Here is a 23,065-nt window from a genome sequence, read left to right as displayed (position 1 = left end):
TCCCACATGCTGCGGAGCAACTAGGCCCGTGAGCCACAACTACTGAGCCTGCATGTCTGGAGCCTGTGCTCCGCAACAAGAGATGCCGCGATAGTGAGAGGCCCACGCACCGCGATGAAGAGTGGCCCCCACTCGCCGCAACTAGAGAAAGCCCTCGCACAGAAATGAAGACCCAACACAGCCATAAATAATAAAATAAATAAATAAATAAATAAATAAATAAATAAATAAATAAATACCATTCCCTTAAAAAAAAAAAACAAGAATCTGGGTAATAAAATAAAGTCTAAACTTTTTTTTCTAAAAAAAGGATCATACACCATGATCAACTGGGATTTATCCCAGGGATGCAAGGATTCTTCAATATATGCAAAACAATCAATGTGATACACCATATTAACAAACTAAAGAATAAAAACCATATGATCATCTCAATAGATGCAGACAGAGCTTTGACAAAATTCAACACCCATTTATGATAAAAACTCTACAGAGAGTGGGCATAGTGGGAACCTACCTCAACATAGTGAAGGCCATGTATGACAAACCCACAGCAAACATCACTCTCAATGGTGAAAAACTGAAAGCATTTCCTCTAAGATCAGGAAGAAGACAAGGATGTCTACTCTCGCCACTATTATTCAACATAGTACTGGAAGTCCTAGCCATGGCAATCAGAGAAGAAAAAGAAATGAAAGGAATACAAATTGGAAAAGAAGAAGTAAAACAGTCACTGTTTGCAGATGACATGATACTATACATAGAAAATCCTAAAGATGCCACCAGAAAACTACTAGAACTAATCAATGAATTTGGTAAGGTTTCAGGATACAAAGTTAATGCACAGAAATCTCTGACCTTCCTATACATTAACAACGAAAGATCAGAAAGTGAAATTAAGGAAACAATCCCATTTACCATTGCAACAAAAAGAATAATATGTCTAGGAATAAACCTACCTAAGGAGGCAAAAGACCCATACTCAGAAAACTATAAAACACTGATGAAAGAAATCAAAGATAACATAAACAGATGGAGAGATATACCATGCTCCTGGATTGGAAGAATCCATATTGTGAAAATGACTATATTACTCAAAGCAATCTGCAGGTTCAGTGCAATCCCTATCAAATTACCAATGGCATTTTTCATAGAACTAAAGAAAGAAATTTTACAATTTGTATGGAAACACAAAGGACCCCGAGTGGCCAAAGCAGTCTTAGGAAAGAGAAACTGAGCTGGAGGAATCAGGCTCTCTGACTTCAGACTATACTACAAAGCTACAGTAATCAAGATGGTATGGTAGTGGCACAAAAACATAAATATAGATCAATGGAACAGGACAGAAAGTCCAGAGAGAAACCCATGCACATATGGTCACCTTATCTTTGACAAAGGAGACAAGAATAAACAATGGAGAAAAGTAGGCCTCTTCAATAAGTGGTGCTGGGGAAAATGGACAGCTGCATGTAAAAGAATTAAATTAGAACACATCCTAACACCATACACAAAAATAAACTCAAAATGTTTTAAGGACCTAAATGTAAAGCCAGACACTATAAAACTCTTAGAGGAAGACATAGGCAGAGCACTCTATGACATAAATCACAGCAAGCTCCTTTTTGACCCACCTCCTAGAGTAAGGGAAATAAAAGCAAAAATAAACAAATGGGACCTAATGAAACTTAGAAACTTTTGCACAGCAAAGGAAACCATAAACAAGACAAGAAGACAGCCCTCAGAATGGGAGAAGATATTTGCAAACGAAGCAACTGACAAGGGATTGATCTCCAAAATTTACAAGCAGCTCATGCAGCTCAGTATCACAAAGACAAACCACCCAGTCCAAAAATGGGTGGAAGACCTAAATAGACATTTCTCTGTAGAAGACATGCAGATGGTCAACAAATACATGAAAAGATACTCAATATTACTAATCGTTGGAGAGATGCAAATCAAAACCATGGTGATGGTCAGAATGGCCATCATCAAAAAATCTAGAAACAATAAGGGGCTTCCCTGGTAGCACAGTGGTTAGGAATCTGCCTGTCAATGCAGGGGACACAGGTTTGATCCCTGGTCCGGGAGGATCCCACATGCCGTGGAGCAACTAAGTCCATGTGCCACAACTACTGAGCCTGCACTCTAGAGCCCACGAGCCACAACTACTGAAGCCCGCATGCCTAGAGCCCGTGTTTCACAACAAGAGAAGCCACTGCAATGAGAAGCCTGCACACTGCAATGAAGTGTAGCCCCTGCTCGCCACAACTAGCGAAAGCCCGTGCACAGCAACGAAGACCCAATGCAGCCAGAAATAAATAAATAAAATAAATAAATTTAAAACAAAACAAAAAAAACAATAAATGCTGGAGAGGGTGTGGAGAAAAGGGAATCCTCTTGCACTGCTGGTGGGAATGTAAATTGATACAGCCACTATGGAAAACAGTATGGAAGTTCCTTAAAAAACTAAAAATGGAACTACCATATGACCCACTACTGGGCATATACCCTGAGAAAACCATAATTCGAAGAGATACGTGTACCACAATGTTCATTGCAGCACTATTTACAAAAGCCAGGACATGGAACCAACCTAAATATCCATCAACAGATGAATGGATAAAGAAGATGTGACACATATATACAATGGAATATTACTCAACCGTAAGAAGAACGAAATTGAATTATTTGTAGTGAGGTGGATGGCCTTAGAATCTGTCATACAGAGTGAAGTAAGTCAGAAAGAGAAAAACAAATACCGTATGTTAACGTATATATATGGAACTTAAAGAAGTGGTACTGATGAACCTAGTGGCAGGGCAGGAACAAGGACGCACAAGTAGAGAATGGACTTGAGAGCATGGGGGTGGGGGGAGGTTGAGATGAAGTGAGAGAGTAGCATTGACATATATACACTACCAAATGTAAAATAGATAGCTAGTGGGAAGCTGCTGCATAGCACAGGGAGATCAGCTCGGTGTTTTGTGACAACCTAGAGGGGTGGGATAGGGAGGGTGGCAGGAAGGTTTGGGAGGGAGGGGATATGGGGATGCGTGTATACATGTGGCTGATTCACTTTGTTGTATGGTAGAAACTAGCACAACATTGTAAAGCATTTATACTCCAATAAAGGTGTGAAAAAAATAAATTAAAAAAATATTGTGTTAGTTTCAGGTCTACTACATAATGATTTGACTTTTACACATATTATGAAATGACCAGCAGGATGTCTAATAGCAATCTGTCCCTATACAAAGTTATTATAATATCATTGACCATATTCCTTATGCTGAATACACATCCCCCTGGCTTCTTTAGAGTCTACGTATATGTGAGACCATGTGGCATTTGTCTTTTTCTATCTGACTTATTTTACTTAACCATAATACACCCTAGATCCATCCATGGTGTTGCAAATGGAAATGTGTCATTTTTATGGCTCAGTAATAGTTCATTCTGTGTGTATATATAAAACATCTTCTTAATCCACTCCTCTATCAATGGACACTTAGGTTGATTCCAAACCTTGGCTATTGTAAGTAATGCTGCAATGAACATTGGAGTGCATATATCTTTTCAAATGTTTCTGGTTCCTTTGAATAAATACCCAGAAGTGGAATTGCCAGATCATATGGCAGTTCTATTTTTAGTTTTTTAAGGAAACTCCATACTCTTTTCCATAGTGGCTGCACCAATCTACAATCGCACCAACAGTGCACAAAGATTTCCTTTTCTCCACATCCTCGCCAACACTTGATATTGTCTTTTTGATGACAGCCGTTAAGACAGGTGTGAAGGGACGTTTCACTGTGGTTGTGACATGCATTTGCCTGACTTTTTAATGATGTTGAGCCTCTCCTCATGTGTCTGTTGGCCATCTGTATGTCTTCTTTGGAAAAAATGTCTATTCAGGTCCTCTGCCCATTTTCTAGTTGAGTTATTTGTTTTTCTGATGTTGGTTGCATTAATTCTTTGTATAGTTTGAATATTAACCCTTTAATGGATATATCCTTTGCAAATATCTTCTCACATTCAGTAGGCTGCCTCTTTCATTTTATTGATCATTTTCTTTGCTGTGGAAAAGCTTTCTTATTTTATGCAGTCCCGTTTGCTTATTTTTGCTTTTGTTTCCCTTGCCTGAGGAGACGTATCCAAAAAAAACCAAAAAAACAAAATATTGCTAAAACTGATGTCAAAGAGCATACTGCCTTTGTTTTCTTCTAGAAGTTTTATGGATTCAAGAGTTACAATTAAGTCTTTAATTCATTTTCATTTTATTTTTGTATACTGTGTGAGAAAGTAGTCCAGCTTGATTCTTTTGCATGTAACTTTCCTGTTTTCCCAACACCATTTACAGAGGCAATCATTTCCCCATGATGCTCTTGCCTCCTTTGTCATAGATTAATTGACCATATAAATGTGGGTATATTACTGGGCTCTCTAATCTGTTCCATAGATCTATGTGTCTGTTTTTGTGCCAATGCCATTCTATTTTGATTACTCTAGCTTTGTAGTATAGTCTGAAGTCAGGGAGCCTGATTCCTCCAGCTCCATTTTTCTTTCTCAAGATTGCTTTGGCTATTTCTGGTCTTTTGTGCTTCCTTACAAATAAAAAAAAAAATTGTTCTAATTCTGTGAAAAATGCCATTGGTAATTTAATAAGGATTGCATTGAATCTGTAGATTGTTTTCAGTAGCATGGTCATTTTAACAATATAAATTCTTCCAATTCGTGAACATGATATCTTTCCATTTGTTTTGTCACCTTCAATTTATTTCATCAATTTCTTATAGTTTTCAGAGTACAAGTCTTTTATCTCCTTGGTTAGATTTACTCCTAGCTATTTTATTCTTTTTGATGCAATTGTAAATGGGATTGCTTTCTTGATTTCTCCCTCTAAAACTTTGTTGTTCGGGCATAGAAATGCAACATATTTCTGTATATTAATTTTATACCCTGCAACATTAATGAATTCATTTATTAGTTCTAATAGTTTTTGGTGGTGTTTTTCTATGTATAGTATCATGCTATCTACAGATAGTGATAGTTTTACTTCTTCCTTTCCAATTTGAATTCCTTTTATTTCTTTTCTTGTCTGATTGCTGTGTCTAGGACTTCCAATACTATGTTGAGTAAAAGTGGAGAGAGTGGGCATCCTTGTCTTGTTCCTGGTTTAGAGGAAATGCTTTCAGCTTTTCACCGTTGAGTATGACATTGGCTGGACGTTTGTCATATATGGCCTTTATTATGTTTAGGTATGTTTCCACTCTACCCACTTCACTGAGAGATTTAACATAAATAGATATTAAATTTTGTCAAGAGCTTTTTCTGCATCTATTGAGATAATCATATCATTTTTATTCTTCAATTTGTTGATGTATATCACATTGATTTGCAGATATTAAAACATACTTGAATCCCTCTGAAAAGTCCCACTTGATCATGGTGTATGATCCTTTTAATGTATTGTTGAATTTGGTTTGCTAATATTTGATTGAAGATTTTTACACCTAAGTTCACCAGTGATATTGGCCTGTAATTTTCTTTTTTTGCACCATCTTTGGTTTTGGTCTCAGGGTGATGCTGAACTTGCAGAATAAGTTCAGAAGTGTTCCTCCTCTTCAAATTTTTTGGAATATTTTGAGAAGAATAGGTGTTAACTCTTTTGTAAATGGTAGAATTCACCTGTGAATCTGTCTGGTCCTGGATTTTTGTTTCTTGGGTTTTAAAATTACTGATTCAATTTTAATTGGTAATCAGTCTGTTCATATTTTCTATATTTCTCCTGATTTATATTTGAGAAATTGTGCATTACATGGAATTTATCAATTTTTCTTGGTTGTGCATTTTATTGGTGTGTAATTGTTCATAGTAATCTCTTATGGTTCTTTATATTTCTGTGGTATCAGTTGTAGCTTCTCCTCTTTCATTTCTGATTTTATTGAGTCAGACCCTCATCTCTTTTTCTTGATGAGTCTTTCTAAAGGTTTATCAATTGTGTTTATCTTTTCAAATGACTAGCTCTTAGTCTCATTGATATTTTCTATTGTTTTTTTAAGCCTCTATTTCATTCATTTCTCCTCTGTATTTATTATTTCTTTCCTTCTACTAACTTTGGGTTTTGTTTACTCTTCATTTTCTAGTTTCTTTAGGTCTAAGGTTAGATTATTTACTTGGGATTTTTCTTCTTTCCTGAGGTAGGCCTGTATCACTATAAACTTCTCTCTTAGAATTGCTTTTGCTGAGTCCCATAGATGTTGGACCGTTGTTTTTTCATTTTCATTTGTCTCCAAGTATTTTTCTTAATATCCTCTTTGATTTCTTCAGTGACCCCTTGGTTGTTTTGTAGCATATTGTTTAACCTCTAACTGTTTGCACTTTTGGGTCTTTTTTCCTGTAGTTGAAGTCTAGTCTCATACATTTGTGGTCAGAAAAGATGCTGGCTATGATTTCAATGTTCTTAACTTTCTTTTGTGGCCAAGATGTAATCTATCCTGGAGAATGTTCCATGTGCACTTGAAAAGAATGTTTATCTGATGGTTTTGGATGGAATGTTCTATATATGTTTAGTAAGTCCATCCGACCTAAAGTTTAAGTCCAATGTTTCTTCACTGGATTTAAACTTGATTTTCTGTCTGGATGACCTGTCCTTAAACGTAACTGGGAAGTTAAAGTCCTCTACTATTGTTTTGTTACTGTCTATTTCTCTGTAAGTGTTTGTTAGTATTTTCTTTATGTACTTAAGTGATTCTATGTTGGGTGCATATATATTTAAAATTGTTGCATAATCTCGTTGGATTGGTCCCTTTCTCACTATATAATGTTTTCTTTGTCTCTTGTTTCAGTCTCTGTTTTAAAGTCTATTTTGTCTGATATAAATTTTGCTACCCCAGATTTGTGTTTATTTTTATTTTCATGAAATGCTTTTCTCCATTCCCTCACGTTCAGTCTGAGTGTTTCTTTAGATCTGAAATGAGTGATTATAGGCAGCATATATATGCGTCTTTTTTTTTTTTAAATCAATTCAGCCAGTCTATGTCTTTTGATTGGAGCATTTTGGTTCATTTATATTTAAAGTAATTATAGATAGGTAAGTACCTATTGCCATTTTGTTAATTGTTTTTTGGTTGTGTTTGTAATTCTTTTTTGTTCCTTTCTTCTGTTCTCTCTTCCTTTGTGATTTAACGACTATCTTTAGTGTTATGTTTGGATTACTTTCTTTTGTGTGTGTGGATCTATTATAGATTTTTTGTTTTGTTGTTACTATTAGATTCATATATAACAACCTATATTCATATGTGGTTATAAGTTGATAGTCTCTTAAGTTCAAACACATTCTAACAACCCTGCATTTCTATTCCCCACCTCATATTTTACATCCTTTTGTTTTATGTTTCTATTAACTACTTATTGTGGATACAGAGGATTTTACTATTTTTGTCTTTTAACCTTCCTACTAGCACCTACTACCCTTACTGTATGTTTGCTTTTACCATTAAGATTTTTTTCTTTTGTAATTTTCTTATTTCTAGTTGTGGTCTTTACTTTTCCTCTTAGAAAGTCCCTTTAGCATTTCTTGTAAAGTCATTTTAGTGCTGCTGAACTCTTTTATCATTTGCTTATCTGTAAAACTGTTGATCCATCCTTTGATAGCCTTGCTCGATACAGTCATCTTGGTTGTAAGTTTTTTCCTTTCATCACTTTGTGTATGTTCTGCCACTCCCTTATGGCGTGCAAAGTTTCTGCAGAAAAATCTGCTAATAGTCTTAGAGGAGTCCTCTTGTATGTACCTAATGGCTTTTCTCTTACTACTTTTAAGATTCTCTCTTTATTTTTAATTTTTGCCATTTAAATGATAATATGTCTTGGTGTGGTCCTCTTTGAGTAAATGTTGTTTGGGACTTTCTGATTTCCAAACCTGGAAGTCTGTTTCTGTCTTGTTAGAATGTTTCAGTTATTATTTCTTCAAATACGTTCTCTGTTTCTCTCTGTCTCTCTTTATTTGGGATCCCTATAATGAGAATGTTACTATACTCGGTGTTGTTGCAGGTGTCCCTTAAGCTATCTTCATTTTTTTAAAATTCTTTTTTCCCTTTCCTGTGCTGTTTGGGTGGTTTCCACTACCCTGTCTTGCAGATCACTGATCCATTCTTCTGAATCCTCTAATCTGCTGTTGACTCCCTCTGGTGTAATTTTTCATTTCAGCTGCTGTATTCTTCAGTTCTGTTTAGCTCTTCCTTATATTTTCTACCTTTTTCTTAAAATTCTCACTGTTTTCATCCATTCTTCTCCAGAGTTCATTGAGCATTGTTATGGTCATTACCTTGAACTCTATTGGGCATACTGCTTATCTCCACTTTGTTTAGAGTTTTTTCTGAGGTTTTGTCTTGCTCCTTCATTTGGAATGTATTTCTCTGTCTCCTCATTTTGCCTAATTCTCTGTATTTATATGTGTGAGGCATGTTCCTGATCTTGGAGGAGTGACCTTATGTAGGAAAAGTCTATGGGACCCAGCAGCATGTTCCCCTCTGTAGGATCTATACACCAGATCTATATGCTATAAGGGTGCCCATCTGTTGTAGCAAGGTCAATTGGGTGCACTGGTAGGTGGGGCTGGCCCCCCACCTGGTTGGCTACCATACTATGCCTCATGCAGAGGCTGTCAGCCACTGGTGGGCAGGACCAAGTCCTGGGGCAGCTGGCTGCAGGACCCAAGGGTACCTGGGCTGGTGCTGTCCCACCCAGGAACAGGGCCAGGTCCCATTGTAGGAGCTGTGGGGCCTGGTGGGGCCTGGAGTTGGTGCTGTCGTGGGTTGGTAAGCTTCTGGTGCTAATAAGCTATAGGGAGAACTCCAAAGTGGCACTTGTCTCTTATAATGGCTGGCACCAGCATCCATGTCCCCAGTTGCCTCCTGCCTCTCTGGGAGGTTCACAAAGATCAGCAAGTCAGTCTAACCCAGACTTCTTTCTAATTACTGCCTCTGCACTGGGACATGGAGCAAGTGAGAATTTTTGTGTGCCTTTTAAGAACAGAATCTCTGTTTCCTACAGCCCTCTGGCTTTCCTGTACACAAGCTACACTGGTCTTCTAAGTCAGACATGCTGGGGGCTTATCCTCCAAGTGTGTGACTCCCAGGCTGGGCAGCCCAACTGCCCCTTCATTCTTGTCCTTTTGATCATTAGGAATAAAATATGCATAAACATAAATTTTACCTGGTATTTACATAGTAGGCCAAAGATTTTGTCTGTATTTACTTCACACTAGAGGTGAAAGAATGTTCATTAATTTATATACTTAATTGTGATTTACCATTTCAAGATAAAGTGGAATAGAGAGACCTTGACCTTGCTGATCCATACAAAGCTTAGAGGAGTATTAATCTTATTTAAAAGAATGTTATAAAGTAAGTTATGCACTACTGACCAATACAGCGTGGGATTGACTGCCATCTTCCATCCTTGCACACAAGTTCTTCTGCATCTTGAATTAGATAATTTTCTTGACAGAGAATAGATATTTTTTCTCCATCCTGATATGTCACTGTAGTTGTCATATCTCGAGTATTGGGAATCTGAGGCGGGGGTGGGCATGATTGTATTTGTGCTTCTGAAAATATTAAAATTAGATTTCTTGATTAAAAACCATGTTAAAAATATTAAAGGAATAATTTTCAATAAATAGAAAGCTCTAATAATATATCATAAATGATTAAACAATATTAGACTCTTAATTATACTCTTAAGCTTGTTTAGTACTTTAATATATCACACTTGGTTTACAGTGTCATGGTCTTCCTTGCAGGTTCTTCCTTCTGTTCTTTCTGTGGTCAATCTTGCATAATTTACGTAAAATTGATTTTAATTACTTCTAACCTTTAGGATGTTCTAAGTGAATTGCTCACTCAATTACAGGCACTAAGTAAAAACTGATATCAGGGTATTGTTTTTTACAGATATCGGTGATCAGATGTATTGGAACCGGCTTAAAACCCTCACAAGATTTTCTCCCAGTGGAAGCAGATTAGCCAGAGGAAAAATTACACTTAGTTAATGATCGATTAATTTGATGCAGAGTCTTGGCCAAGGTAAGAATTAGATATGTTCACTGGGATTTATAGTATACTGTTTACAGTTCAGAACTCTTCTGGAGGTACAATTTACTAGCTTTCCTGTGCTGTTAAGAGATATATAGATTGATGAAATACACCTGGTTTAACGGATTAGACAACCTGGCTTTAGTTACGTGACCAGCAGGGTATAAAAGACCCCTCTGTAAACTGTGTCTGAGTCCCATAAAATTGAGATACCTCAGATATATATTGGCAGTTCATAATTTGAAGACAAAGCCTGTCTTGCTCAACTGAGGGAAGATTCTGCATGACTATACCTGGAAGATTTTGGACCTCTCTGTGACTCCTTGATTTTGTTTTCTCCTGCCATACTGTACTTTTATTTCATTAGAAGCCGTATGCAAGTATATACTGGAAAGTCTTGTAAATCCTTTCAATTGTTCAATATTTTGTATTAAATTCAGAGAAATATTTGACTGAATACACTTCATTCATGCTTACTAGTATCATCAGATTTTCTATTTTGCTCTACATCAATAGAAGTATTTTATATTTCATCCAAAATATTTTTCTTATTTCTGTTTTAACTATCTTGACATTTTTTTCAATGTATTTTCAAGAATTTATTTTCTTTTGTGTCTGATGTTTAACCACTTTTGTCGTAATAATATTAACCTGTACTTCTTAATAAGTCTTGCAGAAGTTGGTCTATCCACTACATTTCCCTATAAACTGAATTAATATTCTATAAATCAGCTATTTATGATTTTTTAGCTTATTATAATAATTGATATTTTAATTTTAATTATTCTTTCCTTCTATGTTCTTTGGGTGTATGTTCTTTTCTAGATTCCAGATTGTACTTCCTATTACTTTAAGTTTGTTCCTTGTTTTGTAATGCATACTTTAAACTACAAATATCTCTGTTTTTGCTGTATCCCATAGATTTCAAAGTATACTGTTTGCCTTTTCATTTTACTTAATTTAACGTATTTTCTGTTAGTAAACCACCGAAAATGGGGTTTTTTAGTTTAGAGATTTGTGACATGTGTGGATAAGATGTGTAGCTAGCTCTCTTTTAATTTTATATTTGCTTTTACTTTAGAGAGAATAATTTGAGGACACTGATTACTTGAAATTTGTTGGGAATGCCTTTATCGTATGAAAGTAATAAATTGTTTTAAATTAATTAACTATATTTAAATAAGCTAATATAGACTTCCGGCAAGGTGTATTTCAAGAGCTATAAAGAAATATTGTATAATTATAAAAAAGTTAATTCACAAGGACTAAGCAATTATAAATGTATAATGTATCTAAAAATATATCAAATAAATGAAGCAAAGATGGACAGAGCTAAAAGAAGAAATAGACAAATCCATAATCCTAGTTAACAATACTGATACCCTTCTTACTCTGACTGATAGAACAACTAGAAAAAAACATTTTAAGACATAGATAAATTTTTAGAACACTAGGAACCACTTTACCCTGATCTAGCAACTAGATTATACATATGCTTTATATGAAAAAGGAAATACCACAATGATAGGCAATATGCTGTGCAATAAAGAAACAACAAATTTCAAAATATTGAAAAATTACACAGTGTGTTCTATGACAACTGAATTAGATTAGAAATCAGTAAGAATAAATTATCTATGCAAACACCCATGATACTCATCAAACTGTATACATTAAATATATTCAGCTCTCTATATAAAAATCATACCACAATAAAGCTCTTAAATGGAGAATAAATTATTTAGAAAAACATAAATATTTGGGAATTAAACAACAAACTTCTAAACAACTGCCATGTCAAAGAAGAAGTCATTAGGAATATTAGAAACTATTCCACATAGAACTAAATGAAAGTAAATTGGATATATTTATAATTTTTTGAGACACAGCTAAAGCAGCACTTAGAAGGGAAAAAGGCAGTTTTACAGGTTTACATTTAGAAAGTAGGATGGCTTAAATCAATGTTTTAATTTTCTATCTTAAGAAATGAGAGAGTAAAATTAAACTCAAGAAATTATAAGGAAGGAGAATTAAGTCCAGAAAAGAGAGAAAATTGAGAAAGATGAATAGAAAAGAGGAAACAGAGAAAATTAACAAAGCTAAAAATTAGAGAAGAGAGGAAATGGAGAAAATCAAGAGTGTTAAAATTGGTTATTTGAAAATAATAATATTGAAAAACAAAACTCTTGGGAGAAGATCAAAATAAAGGAGAGAAACAACTATCAACACCAAGAATGAAAGAAGTGATATCACCAAATATACTGTAGAATTAAAAGAAAAATAGAATGTTAAGTGACTATTAGAAAGAATTTTACATCAATCAATTTCATAAGTTAGGTAAAATGGAGACATTTCTTGAAAAATACAACTTTCACACCTTGACAAAAGACAATATCAAAAATGTGAATAGCACACTCCCTATTGAAATTGAATTCTTCATCAAAGGAAACTTCCAAAAAAAGCAAACTACATATCAGATGACTTCACATGTAAATTCAAAATTTTTTAGAACTATAAGTGTTTTACGCTTAAGACATTACTGGAAAAACAGAAGCAGAAATAAATAAAGAGACATACCATGTTTATGATGTGAATAGTCAATATGGTAAAGATGTCAATTCTCCCTAATTTATTTCTCATTATAAAGCCATCCCTTTCCATATACAAACAAATATTTTATAAAAATTAATCAGCTTTCCCTGAAATTTCTATGTTAATGTAAAGACCAGAATAACTAAAACAATTTTGAGTAGGAGGAACATACTTGTAGACTACATATCAGACTTCACAGACTTCAAGTCTACTAAAAAGCTAGTTACAAAGGCAATTTGGCAGGAATAAAGATAGACAAATAGATAAATGGACTGAATAGCAAGTCCAGAAATAAATCAACACTTCCATAGTCAATTGATTTTCATTTCAAAGTCTTTTCCACACATATTGCTAAAACAATTGGCTATCCATACATAAAAAAATCAACTCCTATTTTATGCAATACTCAAATGTTAATGTACGATGGATAATATACTTAAATATACATACTAAAACTATGAAGCTTCTAGAAGAAAATGTAGAAGAACACATGTACTTCACTGCCTCTAAATATTACTTGTTTCCTTAAAGAGGCAGTTGTGTAGCAAGTTCTCTTTTAATTTTATATTTGCTTTTAATTTGGAGAGAATAATTTGAGGACATTGATTACCTGAAATTTGTTGGGCATTCCTTTATCATATGCAAGTAATAAATTGTTTTAAATAAATTAACTATATTTAAATAAACTAATATAGACTTGCAGACAAGGTGTGTTACAAAAACTATAAATAAATATTTTATAATAATAAAAAAGTTGGGCTTCCCTGGTGGCACAGTGGTTGAGAATCCGCCTGCCAATGCAGGGGACACGGGTTCGAGCCCTGGTCTGGGGAGATCCCACATGCCGCGGAGCAACTGGGCCCATGAGCCACAACTACTGAGCCTGCGCTTCTGGAGCCTGTGCTCCGCAACAAGAGAGGCCACGATAGTGAGAGGCCCGCGCACCGTGATGAAGAGTGGCCCCCGCTCGCCACAACTAGAGAAAGCCCTCGCACAGAAACAAAGACCCAACACAGCCAAAAATAAATAAATTAATTAATTAATTAAAAAAAAATCAGATTTATAAAAAAAAAAGTTAATTCACAAGGACTAAGCAATCATAAATGTATCATGTATAATATACAGTACACACTGTATATTGCCACGGCAGTTGTTTAGAAGTTTGTTGTTTAATTCCCAAATATTTATGTTTTTCTAAATAATTTATTCTCCTTTAACAGCTTTAGTGTGGTATGATTTTTACGTAGAGAACTGCATATAAGAAAGAACTATAGGATGTTGAACACTAGATAGTAGATTTGTTTTTATATTGGTTTGAAGCTACTTTCTGTATATTATAGGCTTGTAGAAATTGGTAAAATTATTGAGGATAGTGAGTCAAGGTGTCCTACAGTTAGAGAAGAGAGATACAGATGTGAAAGTAAAAAACTGAAATGAGCCTATTCAATTGGAATTGGTGGTGTCAATATAATTCAAGACTTTTTAAGATAGCTATAGACACACAAATAGATAAATAGATGACTTGATAGATACATAAATATATATAAATAGATAGATACATAGATTGATACATAAATAGATACATGAATAAATACATAATAGTTCAGCATAGACATAAGCACATTTATGTGTAATGTAAGAAATCAGAAGCAATGGTTTTCCCATGCTAATGAGCACACCTACTGCCCAGATGTTAATTTAAAGCCACCAACGTTCTGGGTGTTGTGTCATATAGCTGACTAATGCACACGATACAATTAATATTTAGAAACAGTGTTTTGGTTTGTTTCTAAATTACTTTTCAGATTGAAAATTATTTGTAATGATAAATAACAATTTCCTTGGAAGACACAAAGATACTACTTTTACAAGTTAGAAAGAAATAGAATACATTTTTGAAAACATTATAAAGAAGAGTTTACCTTCTTTGCAGGTTACTTCAGGATCCCATCTTCCATTTATACAGATTGAGTGTTTGTATTCTGATTTTCCTCGACATTTGTAACTTTTGTTGGTGTTATGGTCAAATCCAATCGTTTCTGATGGATTTCCCTCAGATGCAAATATTTTTAACCATTTACACTTCTTAAGTTCCTCTGTCGCTATAAAATGAAAATATTCCCTTGAAAAGACTAATTCTAAGAACCAAATAACAAATACCATAAATAGCTATGGAGTCAGTAATATGATGAACTTACAATTTATGCCTACAAATTCCACCAACCAAGTTATTACTGATCAAATTGCATGAAATGGACTATTATATATGAACCTGAGTCCTGCATCCAGTTTTTGAAATTTCAGAGAAAATATCCATCTTTAAGACATTCTGCATTTTGGATTGGAACATTTTTGCATGATCTACATAGTGAATAGTCATCGCATGAATAATCTGGTCCCAAACTTGAAACATGTGCAAATGTTCACATTCATTTGTTTTTAGATCTGAAGCATCTCTGCATTACTTTTAATTCACAATCTTAAAACATTAAAATAAAAACAATTATGTGTGGACATAGAATATCAATTTGCTAGTTTATATATATTTTTTCAAGAAAAGTAATGAAACATAGTAAGAAAAGTACATCTAAGGGTTTTTTTTTTATAGAATCTTAATTTTTAAGCAGATCTTTTGAACGATCACCAAAAAATAACAAATACTTGGAATAAGAAAGTGGGTACTTAAAGTTAAAACCTGTTTTCTGTATATACACGTAGAGTCTTTGAGAAGCTATATTACACACCAGGTCATTCTATGATCCAATATAATGCCATAATAACAATTTTTTTTCTGGTTCCAGAAAAAAAGGTAAATATGGACTAAAAAAGCTTTTTATATAGCTACCTATTTCAAAAAATCAGTGCAGGTGGAAGTTCTTTTTGAATATGACAAAATATCAGTATAGGTCTTTGGTAGTATTTGTTAATGATTTGTTAGTGATAAGAGTCAAGTGAGGATAACAGAATAAAGAAAAGTCAAGTAGTTGGCCCTCGAAAAATAATGATTTGAAAATGCAACCCTGAAAAAATAACATGAAATAAGGAGATGAATTCAAAACACACTAGAGGCTTGAGAATCAGCCCTATTTTTAGGATTCGTTCAGAGTGTTGAGGGAGACAAAGCCGACAGTATTCTTCAGGGAACAGTAACTGAAGGAAGATGTATACTCAAAAGGAGCAGTGGTGCCTGCTGTCGTCATCCTATGATTGACTGGTTTCTGAAAGGAAAGCAAACTTATTTATTAGGAGAAAATAAATATAGTAAGAAGAATGAAAATCTAGACTAGACAGAGTTACAAAATAAACACTGAGAGGAGAAAATTGGAATAAGGTCTATTACAGCTGAGAGGGATTATGTTAAACTGAATATAGGTAGAGGATTAACCTTTGCAAGGAAAACTCTGAGATCAGGGGAGTAATAATTGAAGCACATGCTTTGGTGTAAGGTAGAATGAAAAGTTAATGAGGCGAGGTCATTTGTGGAGATGGAAGAGGATAAAGATGAGGGTTGGTGAAGAACTGGCAATACCTTGGACAGGACTGTGTTAAGTAAAACTGTAGGGAGTAATAAACAATGAAATTTACTGATTAACTTAATAAGCTCCTATTGAATATCTCCCATCTGTCAGCCAGTCTTCTGGTATTGGCAATATATCAGTGAACAAAACAGGTATGAATACCTGCTCTCATGGAGCCTGAGCCTAAGCCCTACCTTCTTCTTGGAATAATTAATGACTAGAAATCTGATGAATAAATAAGACTGGGCATCCAGGGCTCTCTTTGAGTGCAGGACCCAGGAAAACTCCAGGAAAGAAGTCAACTAAGGGAAAAGTGAAGGAAGATAGCTAAGATTCTCCCGGTCAGTCATCAAAGACTTGGTCATCCAAAGGTCAGGATGATTCACTTACAGTGAAATGCATCAGTCAGGGCAGGTTCCTGACCCCAGCCCAAGGGCCTCCTGTGACTGAGTTACCTACTGACTGGGAGGGCCTGAGCCCACCTTCCCTCCAGCACATTAACTTCTTTTTGCTGCATTTGAAACTGACTGAGAAATCATCATTGTTAGAAGTTTTGAGAGAGGCAAGATTCCTAAAGGAATGCATGAAATGGGTATTTTCTTAGCTATATTTCCTTGTTTTAAAGGTCCTAAAAGAAAGAGTATCATATAAAAACAAAAATGGTATTTCTGCAGAGATAGTTGTATTTTCCTGGTAACTAGTACTCATATTTTAATCATGTGAATATCAGTAAGATTTAGCTTCACACTTGTAAAGATAAACAATGTTAATATCAGGACAGAAAGATTCATAAAATTCTCTTCTAGTTTATACTTTTCCTCTTCAGACACATATTGAATTATAAACAACAAATGTTGGGAATCATTATAATTTAAGCTGACATTTTCAAGGATATCTCTAAATTTCAACAATATGGTTGCAAATGTTAAATGTCAATTTGAGAAGTGCATTCTCACCAATACACTGAGGAGGTTGGGTCCACTTTCCACTAATACATGTGACTGATCTGGGTCCAATCATTGTAAATGCTTCTCTGCAACTGAACTCTACCAAGTCTCCATGGTGATAGAGAGGGGCAGAATGGTTGACATAGCCGTGATCAAGTTCCGGTATATCTCCACAGGTACTCTTCTCCTCTGGAAAATTTCACAAAAATATGTTCGTCTTTATCATTTAAGTTTGTATAAGAATACAAATAAAAGTGTTGATTTACCTTTAAATATTACTATTTTTAATACATTACCAATACACACGGGCAAAGCGGTCCATTGCCCATCAACACACTGAATTTTATGAGAGCCCTTCATCAGAAATCCAGGATTGCAAACATATTCCACCACCTCACTGTGTCCATATTCTTCTTTCTGTGTTTCTTTAACTTCCCCACTGAGGAGTTGAGGAGGTGGAGCACACGATTTTACTTGCCCTACAGTAGACATACTGTGTAAATAATGGTTACGTGGTCTATTTTACAACTTAAAAATCCAGCTAATGCAGAGATTTTTTGTTAATTAGTTTATTATTTATTACATAATTAATTTTAGCATTCTTAAACAATGAAAAAACAATGGTGTTTACACCAGACTCTGTTTCCTAGTTCTATTACTCATCCTGAGCTAACATATTGGAAGTCTATGTAAGCCCAGAAAACATGTTCAATAATCTAGATACCCTAAATAGGTATGCAAGCCAATTAATCAATATGGGTGTGTAAATTATAGTAATATTCTTATTCCATGGAAACACTGTATCAAAACTTTTTGAGAAAATATCATCCTTTGAAACAAGCATTTGAACAAGTTTTAACTTTTATTCCAGCCATACATATGATTGAATTGACTATAAGCTACTTGAACATTGTTTAGACACACTTGATGACACTTAAGGTAAGTCCCACATTATATACAATGTCCGATATTAATGGTGGAATTGTAGGCGAAAGGAAAACTAACAAGAAATCCTGCCAGTGTCAGGTTCCTTATACATATCTGTGGATACTTCCACCACACATTTCAAGAAGCAACTGGAGATTAATTTCTTAAATAAGGAAAACTGTTTTATCTACAACCCAACACTTGTCCTTGGTGGGTATACCTCTGGCTTAATGCATTAGATTATAGATGCACTGGTAGCAGACAGAAAATTAAGAGAGGAAAAAAATGGTTGATGTCTAAGGTTTTAACTCTTGTTCAGCAGCTGTAAGATAAATATTTACCTTTACACGTTGGAAGATTAGGGGACCATCCAAAGTGGTAGCACTGAACTGAATCTGCTCCAACCATAATACGTCCTTGTATGCAGGAGAATTTCAACACGTCTCCAAATTTATATGTGTCTTTCTTGGGATTAGCATCTAAATTGTTTTCCATTTGTGGAATACTGCATTCTCTTTCTATAGAAAGAGACAAATAATTTAGTGAGAATATATAACTAATCATTGCCAAATAAATATTATATGTGTCATGTAAAAATGAGGTGCTGGGTACTGCATGCATATACAGAGGGGCAGCACATAAATGCTCTTCCTTGAAAAACATTACATATTAGGTTTTATACACCCTCTCCATTCATATGGGGCTCTTTGAGAAATATTAAGGTATTGAACAGCAACGTATGTGTCCTGATAATTTATTTGTTAAGTCAGCTTGTTTGAACTGGATATGATTTTATCACTGACATTTATAAAATTTAATGTTACTTTTTCTGTCTCAAAACGTAAAAAGATTCTCTCACGTTAAAGAAAACGAATGCTACAATTTTTAAATTGCACACAAATGAAAAATGGTATTTTTAAAAATATAATTGGGAAACCAGAACACACAAGGGAGACATTTCTCATGTATTTGAGTTACAGGAACATTAAAAATCCCTTAATTTTACAAGTGTGGAAATCAAACTGAAACATGATCAAATTGAAACATGAAACAAAATGAGGAACATGTTCAAGGCCACAGAGATAGGCATATTCTAGGTGTCATGATTATGTATATGATATACAAATATCTATTCTTGTTGTACCTATAAATGATCTTACTATTAATATATTTATAATTATCCTGATTCAATTTAGAAATGTGTAAAATTATATCCCCAAATTTATAAAATGTATGAAATTTGTGACATTGCTACAAATTATGAAAAATTGCATTTTTCTTATTTGGAATCTTCCTATCTTGTTAATTAACTTATAAAATTCAAAACTGGAATTTGAAAATTAGAATTTTACCAAAATGAAAATTCATACCATCTGAAAGTCAAGTCTTAACACATAATCATAAAGTTAGATGTAAGTTAACTATTTTTAAAAGTGATGTCACAAAAAATAACTCAAAAAATAGTTTTCATTTTTGTGTTAATATTGAGTTTTGTAGCTTAGTTGAGAAGGTCACGCTTGATGAGAACAACTGAGATTCCTTTCCAAAAATTCTACTCCAAATTTCCACATAGCAATACTTTTATTGGTATGTGTCTGTGTTTATATATTTTGTGCTTATATAAAATTCCTATTTTATCATATTGTGGAAAATGCTGCATTAACAATAACATCAGTTGTAGGCTATTTTCCAACTGCTGTCTTCATATAAAGACAGTGACTTTAAGAAAGCCATGATCATGTTAAGAGCCTCTCCTTTTACTTAGAATAAGCTCCAGACACTTTACAATCCATTCCTTGCCTACACTTCCAATGTCATCTATCCGCCCCTGGAGTCGGAGTCAATACAGAATTTTTAAAATAGGTCAATTTCTTTGCTGCCTCGGCTGTTGCACAGACCTTTATCTCTATGCTGAATGAATGGTTTCCAACTTTTCTTTGCATAGATGTCTTCCTGTAGGAACTAGAGCCTTCAGTCCCCTCCTATTTTCTAAGCACTTGGATTCTTTTGTTCTTCGAATACAGTTATTTGGAAAATATAGTAGAAATATTTTACCTTTTGGTTCATTATTTACCTTAATTATTTGTTGTTTTTTCATAGTGGAATGAAAGTTCTTGAAAGGCAGATCCCCTGTTAGTATCTTTCACCATTTTCTCTTAGCCTACTTCTAGGACATATTAGGTGTTTGCTGACAGCCTGAAAAGTGAAATTTGTGCCCAGAACACTTGAACAAGCCTGTCTCATTTCCGTTATAAATTCACTCTGTGTGTCTGTCTGAAATCTCTATTTTTAATCTTTTCTACTCTGCCTAGTGTTCCTTCTCCTTCTTCCCCTGTGCACCACTTAATCTCACATGACTTTGTCTCCTACCTCAAAGGAAAGTAGAAACCATCAGCGACTGCTTCTTTTCAGCATTAGACTTACACATCCATTTTCCTTCCTTCCTCCTGATAGGAAGTTGGAAGCAGAGCTGTTGCCACCAAAGCCCAGTATTTTCTCAGCAGCGCTGGTTCCTTTCCCTTCTCCTTCACAGGGAACTTCCTGTGTTCAGTCTGCCTGCTCCCCTCTCTAGCATATCCTCTTCAGCGTTCAATACACTCTCATCTTTCCCATTAAAACAATTCTTTATTCAGTGCGTAATTCCCCTAGCAATATATCCTGAACCTCCTCTTCTCTGCCACAAGCAAATCTTTTGAAAGAGTTATGTCCACATGCTGTATTAAGTTTCTTACTAATCATTTTTTTCAGCAGGTTCTATGTAGGTTTTTTCCTGTCTACTCCATCCAAAACCATCTCTGTTGCAGTTTTTGTTGGCCTCTATGTAGCCAAATCCACCACATTTTTACAGTCTTCTAACTGGACGTATCTACTGAATTAGAAATATTCACCACTCTAACAATCATAATAATGTAATTAGATGACAATTTCCTTGATTTTATTGTATGGCAGGCACTATGGTAAGAGCTTTATATGAATAATTTAGTCCAAAATCCTTTGAAATATTAGAACATTTGTAATTACTAATCCATTTTCCAGATTAGGAAGTGTGAACAAAGCTTCAAATAGGCTTGGTTGTTGCCCTAAGATACATGTTTAGCAAATTGTAGAACTGGAATTAGAACCCATCCAGGCTGACTCCACAGGATTCACCATTAGTCGATCTATTATACTTCCTTTACCTTTACACATTTTCTTCCCTCCACATCTATGAAACATTCATTTCTAAGTTTTTCCTCTAAATTCTCTGGGTTCTCCTTTTTCCTATCTACTTTGCCATCTATTCCTCTTTGTCTGACACCTAAATGCTGGAATGCTTCAGGGTTCAGTCTTGATCTCTCTTCTGTTTTCATTCTACATTCTTTCCCAACGCGATATCATTATTTATAGGGTGATAATCTCACAGGTGTATCTCCTGGCTAGACCCATGTATTCAACTCTGTAGTGGATATATCCAATTTTTATGGTCCATGGGCAGCCCAATCACAATGTGTTCAAGTCAAAAGTAGCAGTGTTCTTCCCAAAGTGTTCTCTTTCTTGCCAGTAGCACCTGACAAAGTCATTTCCATTTACCTGCTTGCTTATGAAGCAATGGAGAGCAAGCACGTGAGTCCCTTGACTTTTTGCTCTTTTCGACATCCACCATTTAGTGACATTATCTGTGTTTTCTGCCAACAAAATATATCCCAAATCTATCCTCTGCTGTGCATCTCTTCAGCCATAACCTTATCTAATCCCCACTCTTTCTCACCCTACATGGCTTCCTGAAAAAAAAAAAAAACCTTCAAGAAACCAAATAAAATTATATTATTCCTTTCCTTAAAATTCCTTATGACCTTTCATCAATCATAAAATTAATCCAAATGTGAACATGCCCTGAAGTAACCTGGATAATCTTTCCTTTGCCTCCTATCCAGCCTCAGCTCATAAAGTTCTCCCACACCTTGAGTAGAATCCATTAACCTTGGTATTTCCCAAATATTGTTTTGTTGCCAAAGCTTTGCATATACTGTTCCCTTGGCTTGGAACATTCAACATCCACTCAGTTGGCCAGAGACTGTAGCCCTGTTTCTAGCCCTGGAGAAAAGACAGCTGATTGGCAAAGATAAAAGAGATTCATGTCACTGTCCTCAGAACTTCTCACAATGGGAAAATAAAGAGCTCCTCTCAGTACCTGCAGAAATTAATACTCAAGGTAGGAGGTATAAAGCAGAAATTCAGGAGCAAAATAGTTGAAGAGGTTGTAAGACACTGTCATTTTGGTAATGAGTGAGTCTTTGCATTTCAAAACTTCCCCTCTACCCAGTTTATATTAAAGCAGAAGGAGACATCTTGATTTTAATCATTGTGCCATAACAATGACTCTAGATCAGTCAAATTTGGTAAAAATAAAACATTTTTGATGATTATTGTTAATTATGTTCATTTTGAAAAGAATAACACCTGAAAAGGAGTTCTTACCATAACATGCAGGTTTATCAGACCAGCCACCTTCACCACACACGATGGAGCCTGTGGTGTGTCCATCTTGGCTCTCGTGCCCATCAAGGCATTCGTAGTCCAGGCTGTCATTGACCTTAAACCATGTGCCATCGCTTCTGGCTCTGGCATTCTCAAATACTGGCATATCACAGGATTCTAATGGATAATGGAATAAAAATATTTCATTTCTAATATTATTTAGTGGGCAATCTGATTAAGTCTCACCTCAAGGGGAAAGGGGGCTTTACCAATTAGTATGTGCTAATAAATAATGATACAAAAATAATCCAAGAATACCAGTGATAGATCACTGTCCTGAAATAGTTACTCAAAATGAAAAAAATATGTTTCTGTTATTGTCTTTTTCGTCTGCAACACACGGCTTGCGGGATCTTAATTCCCTGACCAGGGATCGAAACCGTGACCCCTGTAGTGGGAATGCGGAGCCCTAACCACTGGATCGCCAGGGAATTCCTGAAAAAATATGTTTTACACAACATTTTTCTCA

At 34.9% G+C, this 23,065-nt stretch overlaps 1 protein-coding gene across 2 annotated transcripts in view; it reads right to left on the bottom strand.

Annotated features, from left to right (window-relative positions):
• The window catches only part of CFH (complement factor H), a 99,974-nt gene that overhangs the window by 12,942 nt on the left and 63,967 nt on the right, over positions 1-23,065 (bottom strand). For both annotated transcript variants that reach the window (XM_059942870.1, XM_059942874.1), the window contains 6 exons: positions 22,537-22,713; positions 18,420-18,596; positions 17,448-17,630; positions 17,161-17,340; positions 14,609-14,788; positions 9,425-9,607 (listed from right to left, as the gene is read on the bottom strand). In XM_059942870.1, the coding sequence (XP_059798853.1) occupies positions 9,425-9,607; positions 14,609-14,788; positions 17,161-17,340; positions 17,448-17,630; positions 18,420-18,596; positions 22,537-22,713 (1,080 nt within the window). The remainder of the gene's footprint in view (positions 1-9,424; positions 9,608-14,608; positions 14,789-17,160; positions 17,341-17,447; positions 17,631-18,419; positions 18,597-22,536; positions 22,714-23,065) is intronic.

The sequence above is a fragment of the Balaenoptera ricei genome, chromosome 1 (genome assembly GCF_028023285.1).
Source record: "Balaenoptera ricei isolate mBalRic1 chromosome 1, mBalRic1.hap2, whole genome shotgun sequence".
Classification (NCBI taxonomy): Eukaryota; Metazoa; Chordata; class Mammalia; order Artiodactyla; family Balaenopteridae; genus Balaenoptera; species Balaenoptera ricei.
This window is presented reverse-complemented; position numbering and strand designations above follow the sequence as displayed.